At 44.1% G+C, this 26901-nt stretch overlaps 1 protein-coding gene across 6 annotated transcripts in view; it reads left to right on the top strand.

Annotated features, from left to right (window-relative positions):
* Positions 1–26901, top strand: part of Nr3c2 (nuclear receptor subfamily 3 group C member 2) — a 328469-nt gene that overhangs the window by 281565 nt on the left and 20003 nt on the right. For all 6 annotated transcript variants that reach the window (XM_057753604.1, XM_057753599.1, XM_057753601.1 and 3 more), the window contains one exon: positions 6710–6867. In XM_057753604.1, the coding sequence (XP_057609587.1) occupies positions 6710–6867 (158 nt within the window). The remainder of the gene's footprint in view (positions 1–6709; positions 6868–26901) is intronic.

Below are 26901 nucleotides of genomic sequence, written 5' to 3'. Positions count from 1 at the left end.
CCTTCACTTTTGTTAAGTATCTTTTTGGGCTCCCCTGCCAGCTCGGACCATAAATTATTTCTCCGGACCAGAGAGGAAACGTGGGAATAAAGACACAACTCACATGGCTCTATCACGAGGGAGATTCTCAGTGGTCCCTCATGAAATCCTGAGTTCACATCCTGAAAATCACCCCACATTTATTCTTCAAATGGCTTTTATACCAAAAAGTAAACTGAGGGGGAAATTCACTAGCATTCTGTTTCCTAGGTAACCAGGCGAATGTCTCTGGTCACATCCACACCTTTGTCCATACCTCTCTATGCCCATTTTGTCACGTCTGCCTATCTTCCTGCTCTGTGAGCTAGCTCTGTCACATAGGCCGAATTAACATCTCTATCCCAGGCATCCTCCAAATTACAAAGAAGGAGCAGAACAACATTAGCACATCCTGATCCTTTGTTTAGGATGGCGACATCCTGTCTGGAAGGCTATATGACCACCTTCTGTGTGGCCAGGTATGAGCTGGCCTGTAAGTTTGGCCTCCATACAATGTAGGGCCTGTATAATACTGCCCCACGGTATCCAGTTGTGACTATGTAGTACGATTGCTTGACTTTTTGCCCTTAGGAAGCTTATCCCATAACACAAGTTCAGAGATAACTTGAATGCACTGAGAGACGTGGTGATCTGCTATGATTAGAGGTAAAAGGCATGGCGGTGGCTCAGAGAAGAAAGGACACTTCCGTTCTATAGTGGAGGGCAGCACATAGCCCAGCTGGATCTTACGGGCTTTGTAAGGGCTCTAGACTGGCTATGAGAAGTGCGCTGTCTCTTCATGACGTTCTTCTTGACAAGATGGGGGACATGTAGGGTGAGGATGGGGACTGAAGGAAGATGCTAGTATTAATTTCAAATATTTATGAATGTATTCAGTAAATGTTCAAGATGCATCAGATGCTGTTGCACTAGGGAATAAAATTGGGATGTCAGTTTGGCCATGTTTGTTCAATGCCCAGTGAGAAAATCCAAACCTTATCAGGCAGGCAGACTAAACACTACAAGGCCAAACCCTTTCGAGTGGGGTCACAGGGTCAGTGCTACCTTCCGTGGCTCTGTGAAGATGTACCAGCAGGCAACTGAGTTTAAAGAGAAAGGTTGAGGGGCAGAAGGTACATGGCCGTTCCCAGAAGCACTGGTCACACGATGAGCGGGAACTAGTCTGTCTGTCCAGGACTGTGAGAGCTGGTTTCAGTGACCACCCAGATGGAAGAGGAAAGCAGATCCCAATAAAACAAACGTATCCAATACAGGAGAGGCCACTCACGAGAATGCCGTAGTGTGAGTGTGACTTTGAGAGGATTTTGTAGAGTATAATGCAGTGACATTTCATTTGATTTTAATAAATAAAGCTTGCCTGAAGATCAGAGAGTAAAACAGCCTTACTGGTCAGCCTTACAGACCAGGCAGTGGTGGCACACGCCTTTAATCCCAGTAGCCACACTAGTTGCCATAGAAACCTGGTGGTAGTAGTGCACACCTTTAATCCCAGCACTGGAGAGGAGGCAGCGCTCACTCTCAGTCTCATCCTGAGATCCTTGGCGGCAGGATCGCCATTTTGGACTGAGGTAGAGGTAAGAGCCGGTGGCTGGCTGCTTTGCTTTTCTGATCTTCAGGTTGAACCCCAATATCTGTCTCTGGTTTTCTAATTTTCCTGGTACAGTATAAATGAATTCTATTTTTTGATTGGTTAATCTTTTATACCATATTATATCCTGTTGGAAGAGGCCAGAAGATGGGGAAATTTTGACACTAGAACACAAAAGTCAGGTTTGAAACATAAATAATACTTATTATTATTCATAGTTGAGGCTCAATGGTAAGTAGAATGTATGTTAGAATTTTTTATAATAACTGACTTTAATTGGGACAAAAATATAGGTCATTAAAAACTAAAATTGACTATAAATCAATTATTTTAGATCAGAGACATGTGAGACAGGAATATTCCTCATCGACATTTTACATTGACTTTTATTTTATTTAGTATACTTTACTTAGAATATAATTATATTATGACCTCCCTTCCTTCTTCTCCCTCCAACCCCTCCCATTCCCTTCCCTACAGTCTCCTTCTCACATTTACGGCCTATTTTTCTTTAACTGTTATTGTTACATATACATATAGATACACAGATATATAAATACAACCTGGTGAGTCAATTTTTGTTCTTTGAATATGGTCTGGGGGCTACTCACTTTATGTTGGATAACCAAGTAGGGGGCTCGTCCTATGGAGAGGCCGATTCTGCCTCTCTTTACAATTACTAGCCACCTCTAGTGGTTAGTTGCTCTCGGGGTGTGGGACTCCGAGATTTCTCCCCTTCTGCATTAGGTTGTTGTCTATTGGTAGTCTTTGCTCAGGCCTTGTTTAGACAGCCATTCCTAGATGACACAGGCTCACTGCAGACTCCCTGGCCCTCTGGGACCGAATGTCTGACAGACACAACTCGAGGAAAGATTGGCTTTGACTCACTGTGTCAGACATGGTTGTTGACCCCGCATGTGACAGAGGAGCTTCTTCACAGCAGACAGAAAACAGAGAGGGACAGGAAAGGGACAACCCTCACCGACTTACTTCCTCTAGTTAGGCCCACCTAAGTCTTCAGGAAGCCCCCAAAGAGTGCCACCAGCTAGTGAATGTGTTCAAACATGAGCCTGTGGAAGACACATTCTAGTCAAGGCTGTTTCCTGAGTAAAGAACAAAGACCCAGTAGAGCCTTGTTAAAGGCATAGCAGCGGCAGAAGGGACAGTGTCAGGGAGTCAGGAACTGGGTGTGACCATAAGGCCCCAAGACAGATATGACTGGTGCCGTGGCTTGAGCAGAGAAAGCTGAGAAACAGACAGAAGACAGCTGAAATTGACCACCGGGCAGATGGGAAGTTCTCTTGAGCGGGGACAAAAGCTGAGGAGATGAGAGGGGCAGCCGTACCTTGGCAAAGCATTGGGTGCTTGTTTCTCAAACAACCATGCAAGAATTTCCAAATAGAGAAGACGGCACTTGAGGAAGCTCACCAGGGACAGAGGTGAGGGCCAGGGCAATGGCAGGAGACAATGTAGGGAGGAAAACTCCGAGCCGAGGACTACAACCACAGAGGAAACCGAGAGCCGGCAAGGGTGTCATGGCGAGTAGCATAGACTAAAGAAAACAGGGCGAAGAAGAAGGTACGTGTGGTCCACACCCAGCCCCACTCATGCTCCATAAAAGAGGGAGAGTCCTCCTGAGGAAAGTGGCTAGAATTGAGTAGCTCAGAGTAGAACAGACAGGCAGAGTAAAGCCGGTTCTGAGGAGCGAGCCTGAAGCAGGAGATCAGGGCAGAAGGACTGAGAATGACAGCCTGGCCTCGTGAATGTGGAGCCTCCCGTCCACTGTCTAGTGTAACACTCACAGCACCCCTGAGAGTCTGAGAGCCCCCTTAGGTGTTTGTTTGTATCCTGCATGAGTGAGGACTGGGACTCAGGGCTTCAGCTTCTCTGAAGGCGATGCCTTCCTGCTTTCCTGGGGACGAGCTTGCTGAGGTGGGTGATAGCAGCAGGAGCCAGTGAGGACGGGGCAGGCTGCTTGGCTCCCAGGGCTAGCCTGGCCGGGTGGCAACTCCACAGCTGTGATTCTTGTGAAGGCTGCTCCTAGCCTCTTACTTCATTTTCAGTAAATTTCATGCCCAGGGCAGGGTTCAGTCTGCCCAGGTTACCCCAGGCCCAGCCATTCCTCACTAACTGCACCCAGCCCATTCCCTGTGCAGGGTGTGTAGGGTGAGTGGGAAAAATAGGCCTTCTCCTGCTCCACATCCAGTCAGGGGCTTCCCCACTGTCCAAATATTCCTCCCCAGAGCACAACTTTGCAAAAAATACCCTTCAATATAGTAGAAGTGATTTTTATCTCATTTTGTAACCACACTGCTCACTAGTCGTGTTTAGAAACAATGTTTCCCTAAAGCATTAGATGGAAGATAGAGTTGCAGTGAAATGTGTTTGCTAATGCCGTTGCTTCTAACTCTTTGCAGATTTGACTCTTCGGACTTAGCTCATGCTTTATCCTGTTTACATCCAGTTACCCTTTCAGCCTCTAGCAGCTTCTGACGTCACCTGAATTCATTTATTAGCTTCCAACCTACTTAATACTTTCAATTCTGAAAAAGTGAAATTATAAGGCAGGTATGCCTAAGGGGTTTTGAAATCCCAGAAGCTGCAGGCTTTGGCTGGCTCGCTCAGCTCCTCTGTGACAGACTATGAAGCTGCCCTTGAGCCATGCTAAGTTTCATAAAGGATGACCAGCTCTCAGGGTTTAGCAGTGATATCAGAAGAATCTCACATTCTTTGCTTAGAGAGGAAAGCAGTTCGACTTCAACCTTAAGGCTCTCGCTCTTCCCCAGTGTGGAGGTTCTGGAATTATTCCAACAGGCCTGCTGCACTTAATAAGTAAATTCAGAAATTCTGGGCAGACATCCAATATTCAAGGTTTTGCTTAACTTCCCTTTATTTGTTGATTTGTTTCAACTTCTAAAAAAAAAATGTGGCTGGGAAATTGAGGCAATATACCCCAGTGTATTGTATTTACAGCAATAAAATGTGTAACTGTTAATATTTGATATAATGCTGATTCTTTGACAGTACAACTATGAGAAATGCAGAGGGCTCTGGTTACTCCAGTTGATCTACCAAGCCGTGCCACAATGGCGAATGGAATGCTGTCTTTATTGGTGGATGATTTTTTTCAAGTACAATCTCCAGCTCACATAATTATTCATCGAAGAAAGACTTACTTTAAATGGTTTTGATACCTCAAAAAGCTGACAATGTGTTCCCGGGCATCGCAGGCTGGCCTTGGCAAGCTTTCGGCTTCCTTTCGAAAGTTTCAAGTCCCTGTTACAGTGCTGGTAGTTAGTAGATGCAGCCTGCCTGTCGGTGTGCTGGTTATTGCTAGTTTGATTTTTGAAACGTTGAGAAAGAAACCATTTCTTAGGGACTGGAAAAATGGCTCAGGAATTAAGAACACTTGTTTTTGCAGACGACCCAGGTTTGGCTCCCAGCACCCATATACTGGTTCACAGCCGTTGGAAACTCCAGTTCTGGGGCTCTGGTGCCTTCTTTTGACCCCTATGGGCACCAACCATGTCTATGGTACACACATACATGCAGGCAATGGCACTCATACATGTAAAATAAATAAACGTTTTTTGAAAAACAGAAAATGATTTCTTAAATAGCTCTTACTGTTAAAGTTGGATATTTAAGTCACAGCTGTTGTTTGGCAAACCTTGAGGATATACGTGGCAGCTTTCAGAGATTTGTTATCCTACAAAAGCAGATGTAAGGAAGTAAAGTCAAAAACCTCGATAGCGTCATGAGGGAGGTTGATTTGTAACCTAATTCGCATCTTTGTTTGTGAGAATAAGGTTAATTTGGAGGCAGTGGTACACCTGGGATCCAGGGCTCTCAGGAACTCTCTGCAGCCTCCCTAAAGTGCTAATCACCCAAGAAATCACCGTTAATTCCAATTACAAAAAAATTAGTGAATAGTAGGTTTAATCAAGAAGTTAAAAGGTAAGAGCAGTTTGAAAATGATGGTGCTAATGTCACAAGATGGATTTTCATGAGGTCTCCATTGCCTGTCCGTGGTTCTAGGTGACTGCACCCTTTGTAGGTCTAAAGCCACTTGCTGAAAACAAGTTGGAAGCTCATTGTCAGAGGCATCTCTAGCCACAAGAATTCAGGTGGCATGGAGGTGGGCTTGGGAGCACACGGGCACGCAGTGTTATGACTCCCAAAGCGTGCACTATCAGGTAGGGTCTGACTCGGGAAGCCCAGGGCTCTGTGCATATTAGACAAGTGTTCTGTACTCTGCCATGAGCTACATCCGCAGCTCCCAAAACACTCTTTGGAAGTGAACTTTCTGTCTCAGTGTAAAAACCTAGTTGCTAAAGAAAACAAATGGAGGAAAATATGGTTCTTCATTTTTCATTTCATCAAAGTTAAAAGTGAGCACTACTTCTCATTAGAGCACGGAACCGTGTTGGCCTTAGCCCTGCTCACACCAAACCAATGCGCACTTCCGCAATGATATCTCCACGGTCAGGGGGTCCTGGGCAGTCATAGAAACTGTTGGTCCAGCATTGTCCATGTGCTACGTGGCCAGCTCCATAGTGTCTGCAATTGAACTTGAATATGATAATGCTGCCCCAGCTTAGAGTGTCCCACGATATTGAAATACATTTTCCTGCCTCTGGGGCATTGATGAACTGGGATTTAGAAGACACTCAGAAGACAGGCCACACAACCATCAAATGGGGCATGGTATTTAGGAGGTAGATGTTGAAAATGGGTTTGAACGACCATTTATTCATTTTACACTCCATAGTAATGAATCGACTTACATCCCAATTTCCTTGTCTACAAAGTAAGAAAAACAGAGAGCTATGCAATAATATTGGTGTCAGGACAAAATGAGTTAATGTACGCAAAGTAATAACCCATATCTTTTGTGTGTATGAGAACAAATGTTTGCCGAGGATGTCACTGCCATATGTATTCATAATTACAATTCATTATGACTTAGTCCAGCCTCATAATCGATATGTGAGCTTAAAATATTAGAAGCTTTGGAACTGCAGAGATGCCAGCGCTGTGTTTTTCGCGTGGTGAAACGTATGTTTGTGTTCCTTCACACAGTTCCAAAAGATGGCCTCAGAGCCCAAGCTGCATTTGAAGAGATGAGGACAAACTACATCAAAGAGCTGAGGAAGATGGTCACCAAGTGTCCCAACAGTTCTGGGCAGAGTTGGCAGAGATTCTACCAACTAACCAAGCTTCTAGATTCCATGCATGATGTAAGTAGAGCCCTTGATCTCCCCGAAGTCAATGTTCAGTAACCCCCTTCCCCCCCCACACACACACAACTTGACCCCAAAAAGGCAGATAGCTGGATTCACATGGCTGCTGGAAGAACCGGACTGAAGTGTCTGGAAGGAGATTGCAAGAGTTAAAATCCAGCTAAGGTGACGATTCTTTTTCTAACCTTTGGGAAGGGCGTGTGTACAGAGGGTACGGCTGGCTCTGTGCCATGGACCGGGGAAGGTCCTCAGATTTGCTGCAGGTGCCAGATAGAGTTTCACATTTTTGTTTGCCGTTTAGGAAATGTTTGGTTCATAAAAATGTTTGCTTTAACATTGCATAAATAGTGTCCATCTTCCACAACTGTTAATCTAACAATCCAATCTTTCAAAAACATTATTAGTGGTCCAGGGCCAGCTTGGATCATCTCAATCGTTGCCAAACTCTGAATCCTATATTCATTATTCTTCATAGGAGGCATCGCTCTTGCTCTGGGTAAATACAGAAAGCAGGTTCTGAGTTTGTTTCTGCTTTCATCCATCAGGGGTATAGCTGCCACGTTGGCTGGCAGCTTTCACAACACACCAATCAGATAACTCTCCCTGTTTCTTCTTTGACTTTGCAAGCGGTTTTTCCACCTCTTGCGCCAAGAACGTCGTATGCAGTTGTGCTCGGTGGGTTTCTCATTCATATTCGAGGAGTTTCCACACCTTCTTTTGGGGAGTTCATTCTTAAGGTTTGGCTTGTAGGGTTTGAATGATAAATGAGTCCTTCTCTGAGAAGGAAAATGTTAACAGACTCAGTGGCCGAGATCGTAGTACTGCTTCTGTTGCAGCAGAAGTCAGTTTATACCCCTGCAGTGTTCTTTCCTCTGTGCTGATGGCCAAGCAGGAGAAGGTCCCTTTCTCGTGCTTTCCGTGGATCCCTCTGCCTTCTCTGAGTGTCTCTGATAAGACAGAGCAAGTTTCTCTTCAGGTGAGCTCGGAGAGGAGTGGGTTTGGCATTAAGGTGCATCTGTTGGAAACATCTTGGAAGTGAGATGATGGCTGGCAAGGCTCATGACTCACCCTGAAGAAAACAGGAGAGGGTGTAGCTCGTCTTCCCTGTGTGCAACGTTATCACAGCCTGTCACCTGCGTGAGGTCATCAGATGCTCCTTCCCCACCGACCTCACTGATGCCCCTTCTCGGCAGCAGTAAAAGTGGGATCTTAAGGTTCTTCCTCAGTGAATTCTTTCTTTGTACAAACACAACAAGTACTATCAAATTTAGTATGTGGGCCTGAAGAGATGAGTCAGTAAGCGAGAGTGCTTTCTGAGCAAGCACAAAGACCGGAGTTCAAATCTCTAGTGCCCAACCAAAAGCCTGGCATGACTGCACCCATAGACAGAAAGTTTGTCAGAGCTTGCTGACTGCCAGCCTCGCTCCAGGTCTGTGAGAGACACTGCTTTAAGGGAGTAGGCCAGAGAGTTACAGAACAGGGCATCCAACATTCCTCCTCTATCCTCCGCTGTGCATGGGGAGTAGCTGTGTCATTGGGCTGATTTTTTGTGAAATTTCTCATCATAAATTAGTGTCTTGGGTTTTACTATTTAGATATAGTTGGTGTACAATAAGTTGAACAAATTAAAAATATGTAGTTTAAGTTTTCCAATAGTCACGCTCCCATGACATTACCACGGCAGCCAAGCTAGTGTCCATATCCAGCTCTAGTTTCCCCTTCCCTCTGAGGGGCCCTTCTGCTGTCATTGCTTCCCCTATAGCTTCCTGCTGCCAGGAGTCTGTCTGAATCGTACAGTGCTGTGTAGGAGTGTGTCATGTAGAAACATTCGTGTGCATCTCCGTCAGTAGACATGACCGTGCTGAGGCTCACCCACACCGTTTCACTTGCTCAGAAGCTGTGGATGCTGTTTTCTGGGACTCTACGAGCTCCGCCACTGAGGGAATATTCCACAGTTCATTTGTGTAGTCCCCGTGATGGACATCCGGCATGTTTCTAGTAATCCTTCTAAATCCTGAATAATTCTGTAACAGTCTTTGTGAAAAGACAAACACATCTCTTTTCTTGGGGGAATACCAGGTGGTGGAATTCTTGGTAAACATTACACATAAATTTTTGTTTCTTACAAAAAAGTGCCAGAATGTCTTCCAAATGGTTAAGATTTTACATACTCATGAGATGTACCCGAGAGTGTTGAGTGTCCCTCACCCTAGCTGATGACATGTGGCAGAGCTATTCGGTTTTAGTTTGGGCGTTCTGTTCGCTGAATGTTGACCATCACTGTGGTTTTTAATTTGCATTTTCTTTTTTTCTCAATGATATATCATACACATTTACATGATATGTATAACATGATATATGTATATACATATAGTTTGTTTCTTTGTTTTTACTGAATACTCCCCTTCTTCCTTCCCTCTCCCCTTCTAACCCACCCCCACGCTCCCAATTTACTCAGGAAATCTTGTCTTCTTCTTCTTAGGTGAATTCATGTATGTCTCTCTTAGGATCCTCTTTGTTGTCTAGGTTCTCAGGGGTTGTAAACTATAGGCTGGTTGTCCTTAGCTTTATGTCTAATATCCACTTATGAGTGAATACATACCATGTTTGTCTTTTTGGATCCGAGTTACTTCACTAGTATTGTTTTTTCTAGTTTCATCCATTTACCTGCAAATTTCAAGATGTTATACTGCTGAGTAATATTCCATTGTGTAAATGCACCACATTTTCTTTATTCATTCTTCAGTTGAGGAACATCTAGGTTGTTTCCAGGTTCTGGCTGTTGTGAATAGTGCTGCTCTGAACATAGCTGAGCATGTGCCTCTGTGTTTTGATTAAGTATCCTTTTGGTATATGACCAAAAGTGGTATTGTTGGGTCTTAAGATATGTTATTTCCTAATTTTCTGAGAAATTGCCACACTTATTTCCTAAGTGGCTATATAAGTTTGCACCCCACCAGCAATGGAGAAGTGTTCTCCTTATTCCACATCCTCTCCAGAATAAGCTGTCATCGGTGTTCTTGATCTTGGCCATTCTGACAGGTGTAAGATGGTTATCTTGGAGTTGTTTTGCTTTGCATTTCTCTGATGACTAGGAAGCTGAGCATAATCCTTAAGTCAGTCATTTTAGATTCCTCTGTTGAGAATTCTCGTTTAGATCTGTACCCCATTTTTCTTATTGGATTATTTGTTCTTCTGATGTCTAGTTTCTCGATTTCTTCGTATATTTTAGAGATCAGTCCTCTGTCAGATGGAGGGTTGGTGAAGATCTTTTCCCATTCAGGAGGCTGCTATTTTGTCTTATTGACAGTGTCCTTTGGTTTACAGAGGCTTCTAAGTTTTAGGAGGTCCCTTTTATTAATTGTTGCTATCAGTGTCTGTGCTACTGGAGTTATATTTAAGAAGTGGTCTCCTGTGCCAATGTGTTCAAGTGTACTTCCCACTTTCTCTTCTATAAGGTTCAGTGTGGTTGGATTTATGCTGAGGTCTTTGATCCACTTGGACTTGAGTTTTGTGCATAGCAATTGAGATGGATCTATTTTCATTCTTTACATGTTGATATCCAGTTATGCCAGGACCATTTGTTGAAGAGGCTTTCTTTTTTCCATTGTATAATTTTGGCTTCTTTGTCAAAAATCAGGTGTTCAGAGGTGTGTGAGTTATATTCGGGTCTTTGATTTGATTCCATTGATCCTCCTGTCTGTTTCTATGCCAATACTAAGCTGTTTTCACTACTGTAGCTCTATAGTAGATTTGAAGTCAGGGATGGTGATGCCTCCAGAAGTTCCTTTATTGAACAGAATTTTTTTTTAAGCTTGGTTATATTGCTTTATTTAAACTGAATACACAGTAGGATGTCAGGTTAAGTAAATATCCTTAAATGGCCTCAAGTCATATAATTAATTTAGTAACAAAACCTGGAAAAAGTCCAGTGTCTTTGAAGCAGGAGACACTTTCTTTTTCTTTTTTTCAATCAATTTATTTTTTAAAATTCTATTTTTCTCATTTTACTTACCAATCCTAGTTCCTACTTCCTGCCCTCTGCCTGTTCCCTCCAACTTCCTCACTACCATCACCCTATCCACTCCTCAGAGAGGGTAAGGCTTCCCATGGGAAGTTGAGGCAGGAACAAGGCCCTTCCCACTATATCTAGGTTGAGAAAGGTATCGCTCCAAACAGAATGGGCTCCAAAAAGCCAGTACAAGCAGTAGAGATAAAACCTGGTATCTCTGCCATAAGCCCCAAAGATTGCCCTAGCCAAACAACTGTTACCCACATTCTGAGGGCCTAATTTTTAAACAGGATTGTTTTGACTATCTTGGGTTTTTTATTTTTCCACATAAAGTTGAGTATTTTTCTAATGAGGTCTGTGAAGAATTTTGCTGGAATTTTGATGGGTATTGCATTCAATCTGTAAATTGCTTTTGGTAAGATTGCCATTTTTACTATGTTAATTCTACCTACCCAAGAGCATGGGAGATTCTTCCATTTTTCTGATGTCTTTTTAAATTTCTTCCTTCAAAGTTTTAAAGTTCTTGTCATATAGGCCTTTCACTTGTTTGATTAGAGTTACCCCCAAGATATTTTATGTTATTTGTGGTTATTGTAAAGGGTGATGCTTCTCTGATTTCTTTTTCAGCCCATTTATCATCTGTATAAACGTGGGCTACTAATTTTTTTTTTTTAGTTAATCTTGTATCCTGCTACATTACTGAAGGTGTTTACCAGTTGTTGGAGTTCTGGTGGTATTTTAGGGTCACTTATGTAAATATCATATCATCAGCAAGTAGTGAGAGTTTGACATTTTCTATCCCGATTTGTATCCCCTTGACCTCCTTTTGTTGGCTCATTGCTCTAGCTAAGACTTCAAAAATTATGTTGAATAGATATGGAGAGAGTGGACAACCTTGTCTTCTTCCTGAGTTTAGTAGGATCACTTTGAGTTTCTCTCCATTTAGTTTGATGTTGGCTGTTGACTTGCTGTATATTGCCTTTATTATGTTTAGGTATGTTCCTTGTATCCCTTCTCTCTCCAAGACCTTTATCATGAGGGGGTGCTGTATTTTGTCTAAGGCTTTTCAACATCTAATGAGATTATCATGTGGTGTTTTTATTTCAGTTTGTTTATACAGTGGATTACACTGACATATTTTCATATGTTGAACCATCCCTACATTTCTGGGATGAAGCCTACTTGGTCATGGTGGATGATTTTTCTGATGTGTTCTTGGATTTGGTTTACCAGTATTTTATTTAGTATTTTTGCATCAATGTTCACGGGGAAATTTGGTCTGTAATTCTCTTTCTTAGTTTTGTCTTTGTGTGGTTTGGATATTAGGGCAACTGTAGTTTCATAAAAAGAGTTTGGCGGTGTTCCTTCTGCTTTTATTGTGTGGAACAATTTGAGGAATATTGGTATTAGTTCTTTGAAATTCTGGTATAAGTTTACACTGAAACTATCTGGCCCTGAGCTTTTTTTGGTTGGGAGATTTTTGGTGACTGTTTCTATCTCCTTAGCAATTATAGGTCTATTTAATTGCTTCTCTGGCCTTGATTTAATTTTGGTATGTGTTACTTATCTAGAAAATTGTCCATTTCCTTTAAGTTTTCCAATTTTGTGAAGTACAGGTTTTTGAAGTATGACCTGCTGATTCTCTGGATTGCCTCTGTGTCCTTTGTTAAGTCCCCCTTTTAATTTCTGATTTCATTAATTGGGATATTCTCTCTGTGCCTTTGGTTAGTTCAGATAAAGCTTTGTCTATTTTGTTGATTTCCTTAAAGAACCAAATCTTTGTCTCATTGATTTTTTTTGTGTTGTTTTCTTTGTTTCTATTTTGTTGATTTCAGCTCTTAATTTGATTATTTCCTGTCATCTAGTCCTCCTGGGTGAGTTTGCTTCTTTTTGTTCTAGAGCTTTCAGGTGTTCTGTTAACTTGCTAGTGTGGGATTTTTCCAGCTTCTTTAAGAATGAATTTGGTGCTATGAACTTTCCTCTTAGCACTGCATTCATTGTGCCCCATAAGTTTGGGAATGTTGTGTGGTTGTTTTCCTTCATTTTAGGAAATCTTTAATTTCTTTGTTTCTTTCTGACCCGGTGGTAATCATGTGAGCATTGTTCAGTTTCTATGAGTTTGTGGACTTTCTGCAATTAGTGTTGTTGTTGAATTCTAACTTTAAGCCATGATGATCCATTAAAACATAGGGCATTATTTCAATTTTCTTTGTTTCTATTGAGGTTTGCTTTGCTACTGAGTATGTGTTTGATTTTAGAGAAGGTGCCAAGAGGAAGGTATATACATTTGTGTTTGGGTGAAATGTTCTATAGATGTCTGTTAAGCCCATTTGAATCATAATATCTGTTAGTTGCTTTATTTTTCTGTTAGGTTTCTGTCTGGCAGTCTTATCCAGTGGTGAGTGGGTTGTTGAAGTCTCCCACTAGTAGTGTGTGGTGCTTGAAATGTGATTTAAGCTTTAGTAATGCTTCTTTTACAAACAAGGGTGCCCTTGTATTTGGGGCATAGATGTTGAAAATTAAGACTTTATCTTGTTGGATTTTCCTGTGATGAATATGAAATTACCTTCTCCATCTCTTTTAGCTAATTTTAGTTTGAAATCTATTTTGTTAGATATTAGAATAGCTAAACCAGCTTGTTTATTAGGTCCACTTGATTGGAAAATCTTTTTCCAACCCTTTACTCTGAGGTAATCTGTCTTAGTAGTTGAGGTGTGTTTCTTGTATGCAGCAGGATGGATTCTGTTTTCATATCCAATCTATCAGCCTTATTAGCCTGGGTCTTTTTATAAGAAGTAGAGTTCATTGATATTAAAGGGTATTAATGATCATGATGAATAGTTCCTGTTAGTCTTGTTTTTGTTGTTGGTGGTGGTATTGTGTGTGTTTCCCTTTGGGATTTGCTGGTGTGGAATTATCTATTGTCCATTTTTGTGGCTGTAGCTAACTTCCTTAGGTTGTAATTTTCCTTCTAGTACTTTCTTAGGTCCGGATTTGTGGATCGGTATTGATTAAATCTGGTTTGTCACGGAATATCTTGTTTTCTCCATCTATGTTGATTGAATGCTTTGCTGGATATAGTAGTCTGAACTGGCAGTCATGGTCTCTTAGTGTCTGCATAATGCCTGCAGGACCTTGTGGCTTTCGTTGTTTCCATTGAGAAGTGTAATTCTGATAGGTCTGCCTTTATATGTTACTTGGTCTTTTTCCTTTGCAGCTCTTAATAGTTAATTAATAATAATTTTGTATGTTCAGTGTTTTGATTATTATGTGGCAAGGGTACTTTTTAAATTTTGGTCCAGTCTATTTGGTGCTCTGTAAGCTTCTTGTATCTTCATAGGCATATCCTTTTTTAAGTTGGGAAAGTTTCCTTCTGTGATTTTATTGAATATATTTTCTGTGTCTTTGCGCCAGAGTTCTCCTTCTTCAATTCCTGTTATTCTTAGGTTCAGTCTTTTCATGGTGTCCCAGATTTCCTGAATATTTTCTGTTAAGAATTTGTAGGATTTAACATTTTCTTGGATCAATAGATCTGTTTCCTCTATCGTATCTTCAACACCTGAGATTCTGTCTTCCATCTCTTCTATTCTGTTGTTTATGCTTGCTTTTGTAGTTCCTGATTATTTATCCAGGTTTTCCATTTCCAGATTTCCCTCAATTTGTGTTTTTTTTTTATTTTTCAAGTCTTAAACAGTTTCTTTCATCTGTTGCTTTTTCTTGGTTTTCTTTAACAGATTTGTTGATTTCTTCCAGTTTTTTGTTTGTTTGTTTGTCATTTCCTCTACTTCTTTAAGAGAATTTTTTATTTCCTCTTTTTAAGTGCCTCAATCATCTTCATAAAGTAACTTTTAATGTCATTTTCATCTGCTTCATCTGTGTTGGGATGTTCAGGTCTTGCTGTTGTAGAACCACTAGTTTCTGGTGGTGCTGTGTTCCTCTTTGTGTTGTTGAGTGTGTTCTTATCCTCTTGTCTTCCCATCTCTCCCTCTAATTGGAACAGGTGGGGCCTGTGTTTCACAGAGTCTCTTTTCCCCCAATCAGTGTTGTTGGGAACTGTGGCTCCATTGAAAGCTACTTCAGGTATAAGCAGGGCAGAACCTTTGGTGACTGTTCCTTCGGGTGCCTAAGGGCCTTAGGGTCAGATGGTTGCTCCACTAGGCATGGCTGCAGATCTGATGGTCACTCCTCTAGGTGCAGGTGGAGCTGAGGCTGGGGCTGGTGGTCAGACAATTTCTGGAGGCCATGGCTGTTGCCGTGATCTGCCACAGCCAACCACACTGCTGAGGCTCCTCCTGGCCTTAATTTGTATTTTCTTAATGTCTGATAGGCTTGGACACTTATTTGTACACTCATTTGGTGAAGTATCTATTCTAATTTTGCCCTGTTTTTCTTTATTATTTTATTATTAGTCATTATGTTTTATAAAGCTTTTAAATAGAGTAGCCACACACATTATTTTCTGTTCTGTGGTTCTTTATTACATTCTCTGAAAAATGCCTTTTGAAGAGCCATATTATGTGAATATGTACTTGCTACGAAGTGTGTGGAGGTCAAAGGACAACCCCAATGCTGGTCCTCACCTGCTGCCTTGCTGGAGACGAGGGATCTTATTTTCCAGCATGGTGTACCAGGTGAGCGGGCTCCTGGAGCAGTCAGAGATTGCCCTGGCTCCGCTTCTCTTCTCCCTGTAGGAATGCTGGAATATCAGACTCCTGCACTGTGTGCCCAATTTTTCTGTAGCGTTGGACATCCAGTCTTAGGTGGTTAGTGTTAGTTAGGGTTAGGGTTGCATTTGCACAACAAGCTCTTTTACCCTGTGACTATCTTCCAGGCCTGTATGTTTTTAACCTTAGCAACTATACCAGCTTCTGTTACTGTAACAGACGCTTGCAATAAACTTGTAAAAAGAAATCCGTTATTTTGCTTCACTATTTCATGACCTTTCGTCCTTGACTGGTTGACTTGGTGCCTTGGGGCCAAGCAGCACATGGTGGCAGGTAGTATGTAGCAAAGCAAAACCACTCAATCTCAGGGAGCCAGGAAACAAAGAGAGAAGAGACTTCGGTCATGGAATCCACTTGGAGTGCTCATGTGTGCACTCACACACACGCAGACACACACTCGCACACAGACACACTCACACACAGACACACACACCTCCAGGCAGCTGACCTCACACTAGGCCCTCGCTCTGAAAGCTTCTACACCTCTCACTAGCAACAAGAGCCTACCACACGTATGTCACGGGGTGACATTTATAGCCGTGGAATTCGGGTATTATCACTGGCTCTGCCAGTCATGTTTTCAGTGCTGTGTCTAGAAGTCCTGGGGTTGGCCCAGACCACAGACCCTCCTCCTTTTCCTCCCACAGCCCTGTCCTTCCCTGCATCTGCACTCGTAGAAACTTTCTCTGTTTTGTTCTGGTTTACCCTGACAATTTCTGGCCCCTGAAAACAGAACAACAAAGTCAAATCATCATGGTATCAAAAATGTTTGCTCTTAAAGGAGGTCTGAAAGAATCATCTAGAATGCTTTCTTTCTATTTGTCCAGGAAAGAACGCTGGGAAGTGCATGGTAATTCTAGAGGGGTCTTCCTTTCTACCATCCACTCTGACTGAGCTTGGGAATGCCTGTTGGGTTTTCATTTGAGTAAATCCTTGAGTCAACAATGTGGTGTTTTCCTCAAAGGTACAAATTGCTACACCAATTGCTACAAATTGCTAGTCCTCTCAGCCTAGATCTGGTCACTTTGTGGAAAAGAGACCATTTGTTCTTGACTCTCAAACAAGTGAGAGTCACTGAAAGTCACTGAGAGTCACTGAAATATAGATTCGGGTGTGTTTCCAAAACTCTCATGTGTACAGGCTCCAGGACATGTGGAGGTCTTCCACGTGGTGCTCATCTGTGTGGGCAGAACTGTGTCAAGGGAGCGAAAGGAACGTTCTCCACAAACACACCCTGACATGTGGCCAACAGCTTTTCCAAATCAGAACCCCTCCAAACATCCATCTCTCCCCACACAGTGTTTCAGGGGGCACTCCTGGGGAAGATTCCAGGATGTAGGTTGTGTTCAGCATCGCTGAGGTTCGGGTGTTGTTTCTCAAAACTGGATAATTTCTTTATTGTGTTGGAGAGAATTGGCAGTCGTTTTAAAGCTGTTGCTAAGAGATGTAAGGCATTTCTTGTGAGTGTATGAAGTACGTGTCCAGTAAGCTTACTGCTCTTTTCTGGGCGTTCTCGGAAGTTAAGGAACTTTGTGGTATGGTCTGTGGTATTTAGTAAATACAAAAGATGACAAGCTGTATCTCTTGAGGTGAAAATGCCCTTTTGTATTAAATATTGTCATAGTTATGGTTTTATTTTGGAACACACACTTTATAAAAATATGTCACACCTAGTACTATAGATGGTGCCAGGGAGAGCACAAAGGGATGAGACCAGCCTTACTTTGTGCTTAGAGTCTTCAGAGGCAGGTCTCCAGGCACTGAGATATGCCACCTGAGCGGGGAACCTGGAGGGCACATGCATGCTCATGGTCATTCCCCCGTGGGTGAGCCCTTGCCGCTGTGCACCAGGACCAAAAGGGCAAGAGTGAGCATGCTCACCCTCAGGGAGCTCACCTGCCTGCGAGAGGAAACGTTTCTGTCTGTAAATGAATGGCTGTGTGCAAGGAGAATCAGATGGCACCATGAATGGTGGGATCGTTAGCAACCCTTATAAGTGGATATGTCTCATAGAGAAGATGTTGGAGCCAGCTGTGCTTAGCATAAAGGTGGAAACCATTAAGGGGTGTCAGAGAACTCTCGTAGAAGTCACAGAGGCTCAGAGCATGATTCCTCTGGCTTCTGAGGAGCAGACGGCAGCTGGGATTGCCTGGGCTCACTGTGGGTACCTGTGACACCTCGTGAGGGGGAGGACCGTAGGTCCATAGCAGCTGATCATCTCAGGCCGGGCGGCACCAGGAAACCTGGAGATCCTGGTGGCACTGCAAGCCGCTGCGCTTCTCCCTGCTCCCCAGGCTCACTTGGGCTTTCCCCAGCATCTTCTGGAACTCATCAGTTCTGTGAGGCACAGTGACACACCCTGAAGCTATGTACCTGATTCTTCATTAAAGTGCCCCCATGTGGTTTTTGCCCTGCTGCCCAGTTTCTGGGGCGAATGCATATGACCATCACACCTAGGCAGGACTTGCTTCATGGCTGGGCAGACATCAGCCTATCACTCAGATCTGCTCCCGTGACTGGAAGGAGGCCGTGAGCGTGCTCTTACTGCATGACTGACTGGGAATGCTGGGCAGCTGAGGGAGCTCTTATCTAGCCAATCTTGGGATCCTGGGAGCCTTCTCCAAGCCTGAGGTGCGCTGAGCAAGCCCCCACCTGAGGCAGAGAGAGTGCTTTGTCCCAGTGAGTCTGTGTCAAGGGTCGCTCACGCGTCCTTCAGCAGTCTACTGCTCCTTTCTGTAAGAAGACTCTGCATGCAGGCTCAGTACTGGCATTTCCTTCCTGGCTCATCCATACGTGGGTGTGGGAAGGACAAAAACTTACCTTAATCATTGTTTACTATAGGCCAAAGTGTGCACAACAGGAGTGTGTCTCTGCCCACAAGTGCTCACTCTCACTTCGAGTGTCTTAATCTTCCTGGTCAGTCTCTCCTCAGAAAAAGTTCTGACACCAAAATGGGAGCCTGCCACAGAAACGTGAGTACCAGGGACAGAGCAAGCCTGGGCTGTGCCCCTCCATCAGCCTCCCTCTCGGTATGCGCAGTATACATACATGTACGCTTCTCTTTCATGTTTTGGTCATCAGTACCTTTGTCTGTAAAGTGCGCACAGTCCATATTATCAAAGGGTTTTGCGGAATGGGTGACATGTGAGGCAACTGAATAAAACATTCTTTCTCTTTTTCCTGTTGCTCCACTAACAAGAAATTGAGATTATTTGATTCCATGATGGCAATGAAACACCCAGGCTGCCAGTAGCACAGGCGTCTGCCAGGGAGCAAAACCCAAAACCGTGCAAGTGTTTCGTGTAATTGCTAGCGGCGTCACCCTGCCACCTCCTCTGGGGAGACTGTGACTAAGAAAGATGCTAAATAAAGTTGTTTGTTGCAGTCAGCTGAGCGAACAAGGCCTCATCTCCCCAGGAATCAGGCCGTAAACTAGGCAGAGCACTCCACCCAGAGCCACTCTCCCAGCGAAGATCCCACCCTGTCTGACTCGATGATGTGGCTGGTAAATAAGGCTACACCATCCCCCTTTGAATTTCCCTACGTGAGTTGTGCTGATGGACGATTGCTACCTTTGGAAGCATGTAGGTATAGTGGAAGACTAAGCATCACACAGATTCAGTGTCAAGTATGGTGACGGGCTGGCGGCCCCGGCATGGCCGTCCCAAGAAGGCAGAGCACAAATTTTAGAGCAGCCGAGTGGCAAGTTGAGGCCAACATGAGCTACACAGTGAGTCCCTGCCTTGCCTCAAGATTCTTTTCAGAGAGATAAATAAATAGGAAATAGGGGCTGGAGAGATGGCTCCAGGGTTAGGATAGCTTGGTCTCTTCCAGGAGGCCTGAGTTCAGTTTCCAGCATCCACATTAGGCAGCTCACAAAGACTGTAACTCCAGCTCCAGAGATGCAGAGGTTCCAGTTCCTTCTCTCTCTCTCTCTCTCTCTCTCTCTCTCTCTCACACACACACACACACACACACACACACATTAAATGGCCCCAATGGGTCAGAGGAGATGGCTTGAAAGTGGTATAGACAGTGTCCGTAGTCTAAGGATTGGTGGTATCAGCTGTTGGTAGCTGAATGGGCAAATCCTTGAAGAGTCTTGTAGTCTGCCCTGATAGGGTGTCCCTTCATCAGTCTAAAGGTAACATTAGTTGGTGGCTTTGATTGTGTCTCCCTTCTTTGTGTGCCCAAGAGTCACCGGAAGGAGGGAGAGAAGAAAGAGGGAACGGTGGCATGGTGAGACGTCAGGCCTCCCATTGAGGGACATGAGCCACATTCACAGACTGAAAAACTGCGCTGTCAACATAGTCACCCTTGCCCTGTGTGGCCGTTGGCATTTAAACTCAGTAAAATCAAGTGAAGTTTACAATTGAGTCATCCCGTGCCACTAGCCACAATTTGAAATGCCCACTTGCCACAGAATTAACTAGGAAGAACCAACCATTCTACAACTGCATCAGAGGGCAAGAGGGGACTCAGTCCATCGGGAAGCCGGTGCCGAGATACGGGTGAGAGCGGGTGGGCTGGGAGCAGGGTTTCAGGACCATGCAATGTACAGGTGGTCACATGGATGGCAACAAGGATGTGGAGGATAAGGGAGCAGCAGGGTCAGGAAGGGAAGGCCTCATGGGAAAGGAAGCAGGTACCTGGCTAACACAGGGCTGTTGTGGGAGAGGCAGGAGGAACATTCTCAGGGAGAGACAGCCAGCTTGTTTTAGATTTGAGCCCTTAGGACCTTCCAGAAGAAATGTCCCTTGAGCTCTGTGGATGAAGGCAAGCTGTTGATACAGACTCGGGAGGTGGTGCCACGAAGTGGTCCCTGAAGCTTGGGGACAGACAACAGGAAGGATATGGAGCTGAATCCACAGGGCAAATCATGGTCACAAGACTAAAATGGAGAGACAACAAAAGAGGACTGGGGGACGGGGAGCACAACCGATGAAATAGTGGACAGAAGCGAGATGAGCCAGAGCGGGTAGGTACTGGGCAGGCCCTTGGTACAGAGGCTGAGAAAGGACAGCTGCACAGCTTTAAGAACTGTCCAGCAGCTATGGCAGCCAGGAGGGGTTGTGGAGAGCAGTTTGGATTGGCTTATTTTCTCTCCTGAGGTTTCCAGCAACTGTATCAAGAACTCCAGAGCAAATGGGGTAAGAGTTAACTCTATTCAAGGCCAGCCTGGTCTACTTAGCGAGTCCAAGATGGCCAAAGAGACACAGAGAAACCTTGTCTTAAAAAAAACAGGCAACAAACAAACAAAAGAAAAAAGTTAACTCTAAATCAAGTCCAAAGTGTTGTTGAGAAAAGTGAGACAGTTACCATAGTAAATACAAATAGAATGTGTGTTTCTGCCATATGATGGGATGTATAGTCATGGGCGTTTTGAATGTGTTCTAGAACACACAAAGATTATGTTTGTGTGCCTAAGGAGTCCCAGTAACATAGTAGATAAAAGCTGCCTTGTGAACTAACTACTCCCAAACAAACCTCTTTCTACACCTTGGCTACCATGTGAATGTGAGCTAGTAAGAGCTCCGTGCTGTACTGTTTGCATGTGTGTATGTGTGTGTGCATGTGTGTGTGCACGTGTGTGCATGTATGTGTGTATGTGGCTATTATGTGAATGTGAGCTAGTTAGAGCTCCATGCTGTACTGTTTGCATGTGTGTATGTGTGTGTATATCTGTGTGTGCATATGCGTGTGTGTGTGTGGCTACCATGTGAATGTGACCTAGTAAGAGCTCCCTGTTGTACTGTTTGCATGTGTGTGTCTGTGTGTGCATGTGTACGTACGTGTGTGTGCATGTGTGTTTATCTTTGTGTCTGTATCTGTGTGTGTCTCTGTGTGTGCACACACGTGTATATGCATGTGTCTATCTATGCTTGTGTGTGCGCATGTGTGTGCACGTGTGCGTATCTGTGTCTCCCAATCTTCCGTGCCTGGTCTCGATTCCTAGAGGCTCTCTCTAACCAGCTTTGTTGTAGTTGGTTCAGGATGTTATTGACTGTAGGAAACCTGCATAGTCCCCTATCAGATATGTGATTAACAAATATTTTCTCACGCTCCATATTTTGTTGCTTTGTTTGCATGTCAAAGTCTTCCTTCTTGTCTAAACTTGTAACAGCAATAGTTTGCTACATTTAATTCTTAGCTGGAAAAGAAAGCTGGGTCTGAATCCAGTTTAATAAGGGTGGGCGGTGTGGTTCTTAATCTGCCCCTCCTCTGCCTCGCTGTCAGTTGACATCTCTGGACATTTGCCACTGTCCACAGCTGGACTTGTTCATGTGAAGACAGAGCCTTTCGACTCTTGGACTAATCTGGAACTCGTCACTCTCCTGCCTCCACCTCTACAGGGTTTGGGAGCTATAACAATTGCTACACCACACCTGGGCTTTCTGTAGCGCCCTTCTCCCTCTCTTACCATTAAATCTATCCAAAGCCACCCGATGGGAGGAAGAGTAAATGCTGCTATTTAATCGCCCTGTCTTCTTTTTTTCTATAAAGAGAGAATAATGGTAATATTTACTCAGAATATTTTCTTTAATCCTTTTTAGAGAGAAAGGAATTGTGATGGGGTGATCAGGATACATTTCCCCATAGAGGTCTGTGCACGAGGCAGATGCAGGAGAGTCGTGCCTAGAAAGATGTCACCTGATGGTAGCAGACTCAGCCACCCACCTCATGAGGTCCATTGTCTCTGGCAGGTCAAGTTTTGTCTTGACCTCTGTAAAGTAGATACCAGCAGAGTCAGTGCAAACAGGCCACACTAGGAGGCCCCACCCTTGTCGAGTGCCTGGCAGCTGCCACCTTACACACCTGGAGTGAGAGGTTGCATGGTTTCATTGTACACTGGGCCCCAAGAGTCTTGACACCTGTGGCCAGTCATGTTGACCAGGGGAGGAAAGGAGTGTGGAGAGCGATCTGTACCATGTGTGGCAGAGTGCAGGTGTGCCCAAGGAAAGCTCTCGGAGACAAGCACAGGTGGAGGAGGTTTGTGTGCATGTGTGTGTAGTGTAAGAGTCTGTATTGTGTGCATGCATGTTTGTGTGGGTATATACATGTGTGTGCGTGTGTGTGACTATATGGAGATCGGAGATTGATATTGGGTATATACATGTGCGTACATGTTTGTGTGGGTATATACATGTGTGTGCATATGTGTGTGACTATATGGAAATTGGAGATTGATATTGGTGCCTTTCTCAGTTATTCTCCACCTTGGTTTTTAAGGCACAGTATCTTACTGAACCTGGAGCTCACTGATTGGTTAGATGCACTAGCCAATGAGTTTGGGGACCTGTTTTCTCAGCCTCCCCAGAACTGGGATGACAGACATACGTATGCCCCTCAGCCAACCTTTTACATGGGTGCTGAGGATCACGCTTACATGGCATTATTATTTTTCTCTTTTACAAATTTTTGTAAGTATAAAAGAAACACACAGAAGGAGGAAGGGTAAAATACAGGGCTACTAAGTCACACTACGCCTGCAGGCCCTGGGTCCCCAGTCTCTCTGAAGGCCACCGTGCTCTCCAGATTTCTGAAGATTTCTGCCCGACCAATGGAACCTACTACCCCTTATTGCTTTAGTTTCCCTTTTAATCGGAGGCTGAAGTAAAGTTCTAATTGCCTAATACAAACTCAAACTAACGTTAAAGATGGTAACATATAGGCATGAGTTGGTTTGGATTTTTATTCTGCTCCATGTACACCTGCAAGGAAGACCTAGGAAATATTGTAAACAAAATTAGGGAAAGTTCATACTTCTATATACAGTAACATGCCAATGCATTCCGAGCACAACCCGCTCGTTAGTGCCCCTTTGTTCGGCAATGTTCTAATTAGCCCTTTATCTTTAAGCTCCGTGCTCCTCTTCCCGATGTGTCATTTTCCTTTGTGTTTGTCACGTGTACAATAGACCTTATTCACAGGAGGGCGGAGCCATGGGCTAGAACAAGGCTTGAAATATAAGGAAACTTAAACAGGATGGAAATTAAATAAATTGAAGTACCAGAAAAGTACGGGGAAATGAGTCCCTCTTGCTCATCACAGCATCGAAATAGCGGATTTGGAGGCATTCGTATTCGCCACTGACCAGAGAGAGGATTTCTTATTAAAATCGGTAATGAAAAACTAAGGAGAATATAAGTGCTAATAGATGGGGAGCAGTAAGCGAGCTTACAGAAACGCCCTTGGCTGTGGGGAGAGGCTGGGGGGCTCCTGGTCTCACCGCAAGGGCTGTGCAGAGACCTGCCCAGCCAGAGGGGCTCTTAGTGTCAGTGGTTCAGGAGACCCATCCTAATCTAGAGCTCCAACTCTGGATTTTTGTCACAGGGGTGGGTCCCCTACCTGAAATTATAGGCAGAGCTCACATAAGATGGGGAGCAAGCTTGTGTCCCTGTCTCAGTTAGGGTTTCTAGGCTGCAGTGAAACGCTGCGACCAAATGGTGAGCAAACAGGAGAAAAGGCTTTATTTGGCTTCTTTCCACTGCACTGGTAATCATCAAAGCAAGTCAGGTCAGGAACTCAAACAGGGCAGGAGCCTAAAAGCAGGAGCCTAAAAGCAAGAGCTGGTGCAGAGGCCATGGAGGGTGCTGCTTACTGGCCTGCTCTCCATGGCTTGCTCAGCCTTCTTTCTTACAGAACCTAGGACCACCAGCCCAGAGATGGACCCACCCACAGTGGGCTGGGCCCTCCCCTATTGATTACTAATTGATAAAATGCCTTGCAATTGGATCTCATGGAAGCATTTCCTCAACTGAGGCTCCTTCTTCTCTGATGACTCTAGCTGGTGTCAAGTTGACACACAACCAGCCAGTATTATCCCTAACTGCCTCTTGTATCTGTCTGATACATTGAGTACGCAAACTTTTGCCCCAGAAATGTCTTTGAGCCTTCAGGACTCCCCAGAACTCAGCCTGGAAGAGCCTGTTCAGAGATTCCAGGGCCATGGCACACTGGGACCTGGGCTCTGACAGGAACCCATGGTAGAGTTGTAGCATAGCCTTGTTTAAGGTCAGCTTTGCTTCAGAAATAGAAACAAATCAAATGACATCAAGTTGTCATGGGAGACAGTCATTTTAGTCTTGTCACATTTTGTTAAGGTGGAACCAACCACAAGGAGCAGAGCCACAAGGCCATATTATGTCACCTGTATATGTGACTTACCCTGCTCACCTGCACTAGGAAGGGCATAGTGACTTTGGAACCTGCTTCTTAGTTTGAGGGGTTTGCTTTCTTGTTTCTTTGTTTTGTTCTTTGGCTTTTTCTCATGGAATATATTTTGATTCTATGTTTTCAACTCTCACAGATCTCTCCTACCCTCCTAGCATCCTACTTGTTCTTTCTCTCTCTCAGTAACCCCTCCCCCCAATAAACAAAAATTAACAAAGCAAAGCGCACGTGTGTGTGTGCGCGCACACACACACACACACACAAAGTCCATTTGTGTTGGCCAACTGCTTCTAGACATGGGGCCTGCCCTAGAGTCTGGGTGATACACCCAGGGTCACTCCATTGAAGAAAATGGTTTTTCCTCTCCCATTGGTTATCAATTGTAAACAGTTTCTTGGTTAGGGGTGGGGCTTGTGCCTGCTTCACCTTCTGTATCCTGGGGTTTGGACTGGCTTAAACTTGTGCAGGTCTTATGCATGTTCTCACAGTCTCTGTCAATTCATTTCTGCATCAACTCTGTGAAGAAGGATGCTTAAAAGAAATCCCACACTAGCTCAAAATTGAGGATAATAGAGGGCTATTTATTTAGGGGTAGACTCACAAATCACAATCCTCTGCTGGAACGGAGAACAGAAACTGAATCCTGCAGCCAGAAAAGAGGCCAGACGCGCCCTTTCCATCAGCACATATAGTATAAGAGGCCACACCCAGCTGGGCAGGTAACTTAAAGGCTACTGGCGGTAGGAATTCCTACAGCAACTCTGTGGTGTCTGGAACACTGTCGCCTTGGAGTCATCCACCACTGCTGGCCCTGTCTGCCTTCTCTTCCAGAGATACCCATGAGCCTTAAGATAAGGGATTTGATGAAGACATTCCATTTATGGCTGAGTGCTCCAAGAGTTTCTGGCTCGGCTCTCTCCACAGTGCAATTGTGGGTCTCTGTGTAGCAGCCACCTACTAAAAGAAGAATCTCCCGTGATGAGGAGGAGCAGTGTGCTGCTCCGTGAGTGTGGCAGTGTCGTCATGAGGAGTCATTTTATTGCTTTGTTCCTTTAGCCGAGCAGCAGTAGGTTTTCCTCTATAGCCCACGGCCTATGTAGTTTCAGGGTTTGCCTGCTTTATCAGTGTAAGATGTGGGTTCCACTTCATGGAGCAGGCCATAAATCCAGTTTCAACAGTGGCTGGTTACTTCTATATCTGCAAACATTGCACCAGTGTTCCTTGCAGGCAGTTCTCTGTTGGAGGCCCCAGAGTTCATAGTTTTATCTCACTGAGATTGTTTCTGACTCCAACCATTTACCTGAAAATTTCAGAATTTTGTTTTTCTTAATAACTGAATAGTATTCTATTGCATAAATGTACCACATTTTCCTTATCCATTTATTAGTTGTTTTCTCCATGGATTTTTCTTGTGACAGAACCCATGTGCATACTGTACTAAGTGGCATTAATGCAGTGCCTGTGAGCTCCTTCATACTGTTGTACAGTCATCCGCCCCATCCATATCCCCGGACAGAAACATCCCAGCCTTCCTTCTTTCCGCCCAGGCAAACACAATTGTGCCTTCTGCCTTGGGGATTCCACTCTTCTCTTTGTCCCACCAGTGAGGTTGTGCAGTTTCTTTCCTTGTGTCTAGCTTTCTTCACTAGCATCATGTTTTTGAGGTTCACCCATGCTGTGACATGTACCAGAGTCTCATTCTTCTTTAAAGCTGAATAATTGTGTGTGTGTATGAATGTATACACATCATTTCTTTACCTATTTATTTCCTATAGGCATTTGGATTATCTGAGGCTCTTAGTTAGTATGAATAACAGTGTTGTGAGCACACATACACAAAACACTTCTCTATTAATTTTGGTGGAGACCCATAGTAGATGCTGGAATGTATGGAGTTTTCTGTAACTTTTTAAGATGTTGTCACACCGGTTTCCTTAGGTGCAAAGTTTCTGGTGTCTCTGTTGTCATTGTAAGAAGTTACTTTTCTCCTGCTTTGGGATGGCAGACATCCTACTTGCGGTGACTCTCAGTGTGCTTGGCTTCATCCCTACACTCACCAGAGTGTTCTCCTGCTTTGGGATGGCAGACATCCTACTTGCTGTGACTCTCAGTGTGTTTGGC

The sequence above is a fragment of the Chionomys nivalis genome, chromosome 21 (assembly GCF_950005125.1).
Source record: "Chionomys nivalis chromosome 21, mChiNiv1.1, whole genome shotgun sequence".
In the NCBI taxonomy this organism is placed as follows: domain Eukaryota; kingdom Metazoa; phylum Chordata; class Mammalia; order Rodentia; family Cricetidae; genus Chionomys; species Chionomys nivalis.
The sequence above is the reverse complement of the archived record's forward strand: the minus strand, read 5'-3'. Positions and strand labels throughout refer to the sequence as shown.